Here is a 12,559-nt window from a genome sequence, read left to right as displayed (position 1 = left end):
TTTGCCTTTTAAATGTTAATACATTTTCCTCCAATTTGGATGACTTACATTGTGGAAACCACTTGTAATGCTTAATCTATGCGAACGTTTATTATTGATTCGAAGTCGACAAAACGGCATTATTTTACACTTTCAAGTTCAGAGTTCAGTCAGTCATAAGCACGCCAACCGATAACCCCGAAATTTAAGCTGATGTAATATTACAAGAGTTTACAAAAGCCGAAGCAATAAACCATTTCCATACAATGACTTACTTCCGACATAATATTTATATTTTTGGATGTTCTTCTTTTTGTCAATCTTAAAAAAGTTGGCATTTATTGCGGCCCAAAAGTAGGCCATATTATTTGGACATTATTTAAAAAAAGTTAGGGTATTAGGGCTAATATATTATGTACACGTAGATAGAATTGGAAATCTATTTCTAGAAACCGCGGAATCCACTTCAAATGTAATTCGCTATGAGGCCCCAATTGAATTCTTTCTTGACTGAAAACCCAAATAGCAATGCAGAAAATCTTGTTGTACCCTTGTTTTAAGCTTTTGTCTACAGCGTACTCTACATGTCAACCATTTTACATCGCCATTGATGTAGACACACCAACGTATGGAAATTGACAAACGTAAATTTATCGGCAGGAATTAAAGGTAATGTTACAAGTAGATTAGGATTTTGTTGATTAAGTTTCACTGAGCCAAATCACCCGTCAAATGACCCAATACCAAGTAAATACTCCGATCGGAACTTTTTTCTTTATAATTTTATTTATTAAGGCATACGGGGAAATCTTGGAGCCTCTTTGTGTCCTTCTTTTCTATTATTTCAGCCCATTTGGGCGCGCCGGCTAACTATAGTTAGCTTTTTCAATTCCGATCGGAACTGAGTTTCAGTGCAGCAGTTCATGTTAAGTTTATTGTTAGTAGAAACTTTTATCATCAACTGTAAAGTATAATTTAATGCAGACCTGCAACCTTCACGCAGAGCTCGGCATGTTTGTCCTTAAAAATCAGAAACGATTAAGTAAGATATGGATTAATGAATAAGATATGTGCTGAAGGAAAGTCAGACTTACGGATTGGGAATTTACATATTTTGTCCCATTGGCTTGCCCCCTCCTTTCGATCCAGCCAAACAGAACCACGCAAACCCTTTGCACGTCCATGGTGGGCGAATAGCCACGATCGCATAACAGTTTGCAAACCGCTTGTGATTTGGATGGGCCACTACTGCAGCTCTCCGGATAGAAACGTCCATTGCTGGGAGTTTTCAAAACTGGACAACTTGTTGCAAACGAGGCTATACAAACGATTTAAAGGTGGAGATATAAAGAGGCTTGAAAAATCCGATAGCACCACCGATTTGCACTTACCCACACACTTGGCCTCTGGACTAGACCAAAGTCCGGTGCGTCCACAACTGGCGAATTGTGAACCCTGCAACACATAACCCGCGTTGCAGGTGATGTTGCAACGAGTGTGATGGAAGCCATTTTCGAGATACTTGTGGCAGGAAGCCTTTCCGTTGGTTGGCTCCTTAAATAGAGGGCATATGTCGTATGAAGGTTGGGTTACTCTTGGAGTTTCCTTGCAGGTGGTGTTGTTTATAAGCTTCCATCCTCGGGGACACGAGCACAAGTAGCCACCCCATTTATTGCTGCAGATGTGACTGCAATGGTGCAGGTTCTTCTTACACTCATCGATATCCTGGCATGTGCTGCCATTAGCAGATAGTTCAAATCCGGATCCGCATTTCTTAACGGTCGGCGAAGTTTTTGTTGGTGGTAATTTTGCGCCATCCCACATGCATCGCTGGCGATCCTCGAGTAGATGATATCCTTGTGGGCAATGGCAGATATAGGAACCTATTGTATTCTCACACTTGTGCTCGCAGTAACGTTGAGTCACTCGCCCAGTATCTGGATCTGTATCCTCCAAATCGCATTCGTTAATGTCCTGGCACTCACTGTCATCGGCGGACAGCTTGAATCCGGACTTGCACACTATTTCACCCGTGGAGAGACCAGCGCCATCGGTGGCTTCCACTCTGCCCACCAACGATGGAAGGCATTTGTATGTTCCATTCAGGTTCTCACATCCAGCGTTACAGTCCCAAGATAGTTCGGGATCGGCGCACTCGTCAACGTCTAAAATAGGGTTAATAAATGTATTGCTAATAACAGAATTAATTTATTCAAGCATTTTGAGTACTTACCCAAGCAATTTCGTTCATTATACTCGTCTAGTTGAAAACCACTTGTACAAGTGCATACGAATTCACCAGGAAGGTTGTTGCAAACTTGAGCGCAACCGCCATTCGATTCCTTGCACTCGTCGATATCTGAATTGGTAGCTATACATAGCTTAGTATATTTAGGAGCAATTTCGTTTACCTGTGCAGCTTTTCAAATCAGTATTCAGGGTATATCCTTCATAGCATTCGCAACTATGAGTATGTTTGTTACATAGATGAGCGCAGCCGCCATTATCAATCCTACAGTTCTACAATGAAGGCGAATTATTAATTTCTCATATGCTCAACATATAAGGTGTTAAAAGAAATTACTTTTTTTTTGCTTCTGTTTTGCTTCTTCCGGTTCAAGATGCATGTGGGCTTAAAGCCAAACCAGCTCCCAGTCACACAGTAGAGTGCATTTTTTTCGGGATTTTTGAAGCTGTAATTGTCCTTGCAGGAATAATAAGTAACAAGATAGACATGTTCTCCACTTCGGCGAAGTTCCACGGACGCCCTACCGTGTTTAATAATCGGAGGACTCGAGCAGGTAACGTCATATTGAGAAAGCAAAAAATGCTCCAATGTGGGAGTCTCTTCGGGAATGCCCTTTAACGAAGCTGTAAAATTAATTCATAAGAAATCATTAAAAATCAAATTAAATTAAATAGATGAACATTGTATAAGACTTCCATTAATTAATATTTTAAATACTTTTCGAAGTGTGTAGAAACAATTTTTACCCTTTGGTGGTATATATTCTTTTATTTTTATTTTAATTATTTTTATGTGAATTCTTAAAACTTATGATGCAGTTTTGTTTCTGACTTAAAAACTTGATTTATAAATATATACTATTTGAAAACATAATTCATATTATTTTATGTAAAATAAGTCAATATTTTCCACCTTTAATGACATTATGATGATAAATATTTTAGATTTACAATAATACGATATAAAGAGGCTTGAAAAATCCGATAGCACCACTGATTTGCACTTACCCACACACTTGGCCTCTGGACTAGACCAAAGTCCGGTGCGTCCACAACTGGCGAATTGTGAACCCTGCAACACATAACCCGCGTTGCAGGTGATGTTGCAACGAGTGTGGTGGAAGCCATTTTCGAGATACTTGTGGCAGGAAGCCTTTCCGTTGGTTGGCTCCTTAAATAGAGGGCATATGTCGTATGAAGGTTGGGTTACTCTTGGAGTTTCCTTGCAGGTGGTGTTGTTTATAAGCTTCCATCCTCGGGGACACGAGCACAAGTAGCCACCCCATTTATTGCTGCAGATGTGACTGCAATGGTGCAGGTTCTTCTTACACTCATCGATATCCTGGCATGTGCTGCCATTAGCAGATAGTTCAAATCCGGAACCGCATTTCTTAACGGTCGGCGAAGTTTTTGTTGGTGGTAATTTTGCGCCATCCCACATGCATCGCTGGCGATCCTCGAGTAGATGATATCCTTGTGGGCAATGGCAGATATAGGAACCTATTGTATTCTCACACTTGTGCTCGCAGTAACGTTGAGTCACTCGCCCAGTATCTGGATCTGTATCCTCCAAATCGCATTCGTTAATGTCCTGGCACTCACTGTCATCGGCGGACAGCTTGAATCCGGACTTGCACACTATTTCACCCGTGGAGAGACCAGCGCCATCGGTGGCTTCCACTCTGCCCACCAACGACGGAAGGCATTTGTATGTTCCATTCAGGTTCTCACATCCAGCGTTACAGTCCCAAGATAGTTCGGGATCGGCGCACTCGTCAACGTCTAAAATATTAGGGGTAATAAATGTATTGCTAATAACAGAATTAATTTATTCAAGCATTTTGAGTACTTACCTAAGCAATTTCGTTTATTATACTCGTCTAGTTGAAAACCACTTGTACAAGTGCATACGAATTCACCAGGAAGGTTGTTGCAAACTTGAGCGCAACCGCCATTCGATTCCTTGCACTCGTCGATATCTGAATTGGTAGCTATACATAGCTTAGTATATTTAGGAGCAATTTCGTTTACCTGTGCAGCTTTTCAAATCAGTATTCAGGGTATAGCCTTCATAGCATTCGCAAGTATGAGTATGTTTGTTACATAGATGAGCGCAACCGCCATTATTAATTCTACAGTTCTACAATGAAGGCGAATTATTAATTTCTCATATGCTCAACAGATAAGGTGTTAAAAGAAATTACTTTTTTTTTGCTTCTGTTTTGCTTCTTCCGGTTCAAGATGCATGTGGGCTTAAAGCCAAACCAGCTCCCAGTCACACAGTAGAGTGTATTTTTTTCGGGATGTTTGAAGCTGTAATTGTCCTTGCAGGAATAATAAGTAACAAGAAAGACATGTTCTCCACTTCGGCGAAGTTCCACGGACGCCCTACCGTGTTTAATAGTCGGAGGACTCGAGCAGGTAACGTCATATTGAGAAAGCAAAAAATTCTCCAATGTGGGAGTCACTTCGGGAATGTCCTTTAACGAAGCTGTAAAATTAATTCACAAGAAATTATTAAAAATCAAATGAAATTAAATGATAGATGAACATTGTATAAGAATTCCATTTATTGATAATTTAAATACTTTTTGAAGTAGGTAGAAACAAGCGTTACCCTTTGGTGTTATATTTTCTTTTATTTTTTTTTTTTTTTATGTGAATTCTTGAAACTTATGATGCAGTTTTGCTTCTGACTGAAAAACTTGATTTATAAATATATAAATATATAATATTTAAAAACAAAACTCATATTATTTTATGTAAAATAAGTCAATAAGTCAATAAGTCAAAGGTGGAAAATCTTTAATGACATTATGATGATAAATATTTTAGATTTACAACTTACCTGCAGAAAATGCGATACACATAAGTGCGTATAAAACAATCAGAGACGCCGCCATTCAGTTTTGCCCCTTTACATTCACAATCGTTTTAGAAACATGTAAATTTTGCGATCACTTAAAAAAACAGCAGTCTAAAGTAAATGTTTTGTAAAGCAAACTTGCATAAAAATATCCGCCTAAAAGTACGCACTTACCTAATGCAAATAAACGCAATTAATGTTCTTGATTTTTTAATATACCCCTAAACTCACTTTTAAATCGATTTTAATAATTTAATAATATTTTAGTTGCCTACCTATAAACAGGTATTTTCTAATTACTTCCGTTGACTTTTAAATTAAGTATCACAAAGAGTTATTTTAAGTTAAATAATTTGGCAGTTAAATAAAGTATACTTCAAAAAAGAAGATACTTATGAGTATTATTTTATTTTAGCAAGTTCACAAAAGCTGTCATTAGCGCCAACTAAGTATAACAAGTTCAAATCTCGTATATTTCATTTTTCAGTAATCTAATTTTCGTAAACACTTTTAAAAAAATTTAAAAACAAGTTAATTCTGCCGCCACATTTTGGCGAGCAACGTTTTGATCGAAGGCAAAAAGTCGACTGCCGTCTATCAGTTGTTTCAGATAGCGAAAACACCAAAAAATTATCTTTCTTGCCAAAAATACCGTGTATAATTTTACCGTGGCATATCTGCTGTGTAGAGGAAGGTGCAGGAAGGGTAGCCGAAGTACACTTTCTTTTGAAAAACCCGCATTCATAACCAGCAGGCTGCAATGAGAGTCTCTGAAACAAAATTGTTGCTTCAGCGAAATGCGTTCAAAAACCTTTGTAAAGGTTGGATGCAGCTAAAGTTAAGTGTGAAATTATGTTATTCAATAGTATTAGCTGACATTACAGAAATACAACTATCAATCAATCCATATCAAATGCGCCGCTGCAACTGCTCGCCATATTATGGATTTTAATTAAACGAAATTAAATACAATAGAAATCCAGCGTAGGTGTGTTACTTTTCGACTTATTTGGCAGGCCGGTCAAACATGTTATTCTATACATGTGTGTACTATAAGTAACTATCTCAGTTTATGGCGTCCGATCCGCAACATTGCGATAGGAAACCCAATTAACTTATTGTACGAAATTTTTCATTGATGAAGTGCATTGCGAGTGACAAATCGATTCCGCGCGAAACAACTGAAAACATTCTAAGGTTACACATAATTGGTCATTCCATTGGGTCGCAGATTGGCAGATTGACGTGACTTTGTTTGCTCGGTAGTGCCTAATTGATGATGTTTTCTCGTGGGAGTGCTAATCCAGAAATTATTTACGTTAGTTAATACTTATTTTCATATGTATTTATTGCTCATATTTCTGGCGAAAAACGGTTACGCAGAACACTGATAAGATTTGTTATCTGAGTGAATGAATTCTTTAGACGGTTTTTTTGGTAAAGGCCACGACCACGAAAATGCCATGTAAAATAGGTATTTAAAATGAGGTAAAAAGTGCAAATTTGATTTCGATAAATTGCATAAGTTCTATAATTCATAAATATATTTGAATTCCAGTTGAAACGTTATTAAAGGGTATCGCTGGCTCGTATCCTCCCGATATACCCGTACTGACGTCTCAATTTTATCTCATTTGTTAGGAAGAATGGCCCATAACTAATGCCTTCGTCTTCTTTTTTAAAACATATGTATGTTTCTGAGAACAATTTCAATGTTATCTAAATATACATATACGCACTGGGTATAGTAGGTGAATGAATCACATGTTATCATTTCTTCGCACACGCTTCTGTTGAGGCGTCCTCACTACGTGTACTGTGGATGGCAAACATGAATGTTTGAATATATATTCTTTAGAATTTCTCCTCGATCAACGATACCTTTTTTAATCTACGAGTAACTAGATTCCCTAAAAAGTGTGTAACAGGTATAAGGAAGCGTTTGCATTTCAGAATTCAAGTGTGATAACCGCTGGGCGATTTAAAACGCTAGAAAATCGCTCCCACGCTTTTGTACAAATATTGTGGGCGTGTGACTCTCGATACTTTGTATGGTCAATTTAAACTAAACTATTTTTTCCAGCTCTGTCTTCTGGCTACTTCCATGTGGACCACGTGTGTAACTTTTCCGTGTGGGTTTTGGCTCAAAGCTGTTGTCGTTCATTGGGCCATGTACATTTAAAATTAACCTTAGTTGGCAAATTGCGGAAATCGCTCGAGGGCGTAAGCACTACACTGCCATATGAAAGATACTGGATAAAAGCGCTCGGAAGCTAAAGACAACATTTGAACGGATACTTTTCATTGGTCAGACGATGTCTTTTTCTTTTTTTCTACGACTTGAGTCAATTTGGGTTGACATTTTCTGGGGCATTGTTTTAAAGCTTCGAGACGAGAACTGAGAACTTCCGCTGGCGGTTGGAAAAAAGGAATGAAACCACTTCCAAATACGACCGTCTGAATTCGTTATTAATAAATTAAACTTTTATTTTATTTAACTAAACAAACGTTGCTTTGTTAATTACAAAAAGAGTCCAATTCTAGTCTTAGAAATATGTGCATTACTTTTGTCTTCATTTTAGCTCCAACAGAAAGTAACTAAGAACAAAACACGGAGTTACGTTGCTATAGACTTGGATTAGTTCTTGATGCTTAGATACGAAGGACCCACTTGGCGGACGTACACACTCCGCTCGTTGGTCAAATACGGCGGACACTTGACGGTGAGTATGCCATCGGAGGACAGTTCCGATCGCACATCGTTGGGATAGTATCCTCGGGGCAGGACGAACCGCTTGACGATGTGGCGACCCACGAAGGTGTCACCATCCCGTCGCTTCTCGTGCTTGGCCTCCACGACGACAGTGTCTCCCGTGGTCTTCACGCTAATCTCGTAGGGCTTGAACAGGTGCACATCCACATTGGCCTCGAAACCATCCTTGCCGACAATGACCCGGCTCAGATCGGGTGCGGATCCAACGCGGGATAGTGACCGCTTCCAGTAGGGCAAGTCCCAGTCGTTCAGATCCCAATCGCGCCACAGCCGACGACGGTAATCCCAGTAATCCCAATCCGTGTTGTTTGTAGCCGGCACCAGAGCCATTTTGTGTTTATTCTTAGGTGTTTCCTTGGGACAGGACCAACAGCAACGCTAGATCGTATTTACTTTTCACTTATCGCGTTTTCTGACTGACGTCCACTCGCGTTTTCTGCTCTGAGCACATTAAACTTGGAAACGATAGTAGTCGACGCTTATATAGCCATAAGCTTCGCCCCGTGGGATCAGCTCAGCTCAACAGAGATTCTAGTCAATAGCCAATGACAGTTGTGACGTAGTAGCCACACTGTTAAAAAAAAGTGGCTTTGGTGAATGCTTTAAGCTTAGCTTTGCCTTAACAGCAAATGTAATAGAATATACCAGTTTCAAAGATTTAAGGATTTTAGCGAAAAATTAAACTTATTTTGATTTACTAGAAAATATTGGGAATTATTTAGTAGTTTACTATAAATATTTCCCTCCCAACTGTTTGCTGCATCTAATATATATTTCTTAAACATAATTAATAGATTTTGTCCCGCAGTGCAGCAGTTGCAGTTACAGTGGCGTTAAAACTGGGCGATGTTTTCGATTGTTTATCTTTGCATTGACGGCTGTATATAAGGAAATGGGGCTGTGGGTCGAAATATATGTCTTTGCATGTTATTTCCTTGAGGCGCTTTGAGATCTAATGTTGGGTGGGTTGCTTTGCAGATTTGCTTCCGTGGAGGGAATTTATTTGAGGTGGTTCTCCAAAGGTACTGGCAAGCTCCTTGGATAGTTATTATGTAAACACTAAACTAAGATGCATACATTGATTTAGTATCTTTAAATTACAAATCTTTTTAAGCTGAAAATCACCCGCTTTTTATCAAACCCATAAATGTATCTCTTACTTTCTCATAGCGCAGATGTCTTCATGGATCCATCCTTATTTGTTTATGTTTTTCCCTTTAATTTGCCAAATCATTCTCCCATATCGGCAACGCCTTAAAAGCGATGGAAGCATGCCAGCAAGCTTTCGCAGCATGAGTATTTGGAAATTAATTACTATCCGCTTCCGGTTGCAAATTAAAAAACAAAATCAAAATCAAAGCAAGCCCAAATAAAAACCAACACATTTCTTTGACGGAAATACGCATATCGTACGATTCTTTTCACTTTTTGACCAAATACGGCTTTAAATGTTGTACAAGATACAAATGAACAGAGCTACGCGGATTACAGATACACAATCCATAGATACAGCAAACATAAAAGCTGGATTGAGTTTGACATGACAAAAGGCAGTATGTGAAAATTTGTGACGATTTTTGCCGTGCAGATTAGTCGATAGAAGCGACATCTACGGAACATTTATGGGCCTGACCTGCCTGCCCCTCTTTATAAAACCCGTGCCCGTAACGTAACACAATCATCGCATTGGGATTGGCCCACCCCATAAGTCGCTGTAATTTGTTGTGCCAGCCGTTGCTGTTGGTGTTGTTGTTGCTGTTGCGCCAATAGATTTTGTTGGTTGTTTTATAATAATTATAACAAGCTTCGCAGTTTCGCAATTTAGATGGCATTTCAGCTTGTATTTGTACATTAAGTCATTTGACATCGGACTAGTTCAATAGGTTTGTGATGCAGCACATCGCCAGACAGTTGAGGGCACACCAATAGCGACCAATCGATCAATATTACTATAAGTAATATAAGTTTTAAATTTAAAATAGCTTAAATTTACGGTTGGTCAACTCAGACAGAGAGCAAGTATTTTTATATAAAGTAATATAATATAATATAATACAGGCAAATAATAACACCCTTAAAATCAACAAAACAAAATGTGAGGATTTACTAGTTAAAATTGCGTTTCCTCTATTTGTTATTATCAGTGTAAGTCTAGCAAATTTCTCGATTGAAAAGCAATTGAAGTGCCGCAGCTGGCGGAACAACAATACATTAAACCAAAACAAAGCAATTTACTAATTTGCTTGACATTATGGCAAAATCGAATGAAAATCAGAATTGAGTCTCTGAGGGTGTGGGTTGTGCACAACTTTCTTTGGCGGCGATTGTGCATTATCTAACAGATGACTTTCTATAATCGCAAACATCATTAGCATAACACACCCACCACGACCTTCACCATTTTCAATTCCCACAGGGTCTTTCCTCCGAATTTCAAGTTGATGGATAGATATGTTTCATTCGCTTTCCTCAAGTTCATTAGTGATTTATCGTTATGGCAGCGGGCCAGGCAATTTGATTGGAAACATATGTCTTCATATATACTCAGATTCATATATACTCAGAATAAAGAAAAGTATAATAATTTGTTTAGTTTATTTGTTTTTCTTCTGAATAAAAAAATGGTTCCGCTTAAATTCGTTGACCCAATTTTCCTAAGAATACATTTTTTGAGAATATATTTCAGCATAAAAATAAACATAAAAATATTATTTATGACTAAAGATTACTTATTACTGTAGTAAAATTATTGTAAAATAGAAAAAGCTAACTATAGTTAGCCGGCGCGCCCAAATGGGCTGAATTAATAGAAAAGAATGACACAAAGGGGCTCCAAGATTTCCCCGTATGCCTTAATAAATAAAATTAAAGAACTAAAAATAAAAAAAATAAACTTATTACTTATGCAGCCTACAAGTATGCTACGAAAGTTTAAGCCGGTCATGGCAAACGAGTCGTATGAGTAATTTTTTGTAGTTAAAAATGGTCGGCAAAATGGCAAGCAAATTAAGTCTCGGAAATCAATAAGGTGCATCGCTCACGTGGTAAATGAAGTCGCCGCGCGGTGAAGTCGGGCGCAACTATAAATGACCCCCGAGACACTAAACATTCAGCCGCAAAAGGGCAACAAACAGGTGCAGGAGCAGGTGCATTCGACCTGGCCAACAGGCCACTGCATTGCGACGCCTGCCGGGCGGAAAAAGGGAAATTCTGGGGCAGGGGGGAAACACAAAGGATGGGCCAAAGGAAAGCAAAAGTTCAAGTCGGAGAAAAGACAGGACGACGAGGAGCCAGCAGAACTTAAAACCGTAATTGGCCCAGCGAAATGAACACTGCAGGTCGCAGGTTGTAGGTCGCAAGTTCCAGGCCCGAAGAATAGGTCCCCAAAAAGCAGCCACAATAATAGTTGCCACAACAGGGCCAGAGAAAACTGGCAAAGTTATCCCAGAGAAAGTCTAAGGAATGGGCCAGAAAAGCCGATCCTGATATGCCCTAAAGCAATATATATGCACAATGTTGAAAATAGTATCCATTAACAAACTATTTTAATAACCTTTGATATTAAATTTTCACTTTAAACACCAATGATTACCTGGTCATATAAAAAAGAAAAGAGAGAAATATTTATAAATAGAACAATTCAATAAAATGGATAACATATTAAATCAACTGAAAATTCAATTGAGCTCATTCAGATAGAAAATGTATTTTCATATTTATCCGAGATAAACAGATATCGCTTTTAGATAAGTACCCAACGAAGAGGAAAGCAATAAATGGTACACAAAAATAGTAGGTTAAATTAAATTAAATGTAAGTCCACAGGACTTGAATGAAAAAGCACTGAAACTACCAGTATTAAATTACCGTACAATACATTATAATCCACATTCTTTGAGATAGTTATCATGCCCCGAGGCAACCTTCAACGAAATCCAGAACTGCAACTACATTTCGCAACTCGCCCATTATGCCGCAAGTCACGCCCGTCGAAGGCGAAGGCTCGCCCTTTCGTCCTGTCGCTGCACTTGTTTGCATACGAATGAGCGACTTATTTATAGCAGTGCAGGCAGGACTCTAAAGGATTGCACTGTGGACGAAGGAGGTGGACTAGGACGTAGTAGAAGCCAGAAGGCGTACAAATAGCGCTTGGCCCGGTCTATTATTCTATTTTTGTTTTGTGCTATTGAACCCAATGGACGTGCCACGTTTGGCCAAACACCGACATCGAAAATGCTGGATGGACATATACACTCATGTTATTCTTTGTACAGGGTATACACGGCCCAAGCACCTCGCTGACTGCAGTTAATTTGAAATTCCAAGACCATTTTCATGACGACACATCCTGCGGCGAGATGCACACCGCCTAAGGACACTTTATGCCAACCTTATGAGTCACCAAAGGTCAGCAGCGCTTACAATACAAAAACTCGCCTACTTGCACTTGAAAATTTGTAAATGCCTTCGGACAGTTTTGAGTGTCAGTTGGCCAAAAAAAAAAAACAAACAAAAACGGCGGCAAGACAGTAAAATTAATGCAAGTGACAAGTGTTGTGTGAAGGACGCATTATGACCTTGCACGTCCGTCTGTCAGGGCCAAAATGGAAGAAAAGCTTTGTTGGCAATGAAAACTGCATTTCATTTGTGTCAAATTGGGCGATAAAGGCCCATCCCCATGCTTTATGAAATTC

At 38.9% G+C, this 12,559-nt stretch overlaps 2 protein-coding genes across 5 annotated transcripts; both read right to left on the bottom strand.

The window, feature by feature from the left end:
* Positions 1-787: 787 nt before the first annotated feature.
* Positions 788-5,387, bottom strand: LOC122616601 (signal peptide, CUB and EGF-like domain-containing protein 3). 4 transcript variants are annotated; one of them, XM_043792119.1, is made up of 11 exons: positions 5,075-5,387; positions 4,431-4,717; positions 4,258-4,366; positions 4,080-4,205; positions 3,235-4,008; positions 2,564-2,850; positions 2,391-2,499; positions 2,213-2,338; positions 1,371-2,144; positions 1,074-1,297; positions 788-999 (listed from the first exon to the last, which is right to left on the bottom strand). In XM_043792119.1, exons 1-11 carry the CDS (start codon positions 5,127-5,129, stop codon positions 955-957), a joined length of 2,916 nt encoding a protein of 971 aa, XP_043648054.1. In that variant the 5' UTR covers positions 5,130-5,387; the 3' UTR covers positions 788-954. The 4 variants fall into 4 exon arrangements, with proteins under 4 accessions (XP_043648054.1, XP_043648058.1, XP_043648057.1 ...); XM_043792123.1 differs by lacking the exons at positions 1,371-2,144; positions 2,213-2,338; positions 2,391-2,499; positions 2,564-2,850; XM_043792122.1 differs by lacking the exons at positions 2,564-2,850; positions 3,235-4,008; positions 4,080-4,205; positions 4,258-4,366.
* A 2,167-nt stretch (positions 5,388-7,554) lies between these two features.
* On the bottom strand, positions 7,555-8,309 carry LOC122616467 (heat shock protein 27). Its single transcript, XM_043791925.1, has one exon. It carries the CDS (start codon positions 8,193-8,195, stop codon positions 7,731-7,733), a length of 465 nt encoding a protein of 154 aa, XP_043647860.1. The 5' UTR covers positions 8,196-8,309; the 3' UTR covers positions 7,555-7,730.
* Positions 8,310-12,559: the final 4,250 nt, after the last annotated feature.

This window comes from Drosophila teissieri, chromosome 3L (genome assembly GCF_016746235.2).
Source record: "Drosophila teissieri strain GT53w chromosome 3L, Prin_Dtei_1.1, whole genome shotgun sequence".
NCBI classification, from domain to species: Eukaryota; Metazoa; Arthropoda; class Insecta; order Diptera; family Drosophilidae; genus Drosophila; species Drosophila teissieri.
Note: the sequence above shows the minus strand (reverse complement) of the source record. Positions and strands in the feature narration are given on the sequence as shown.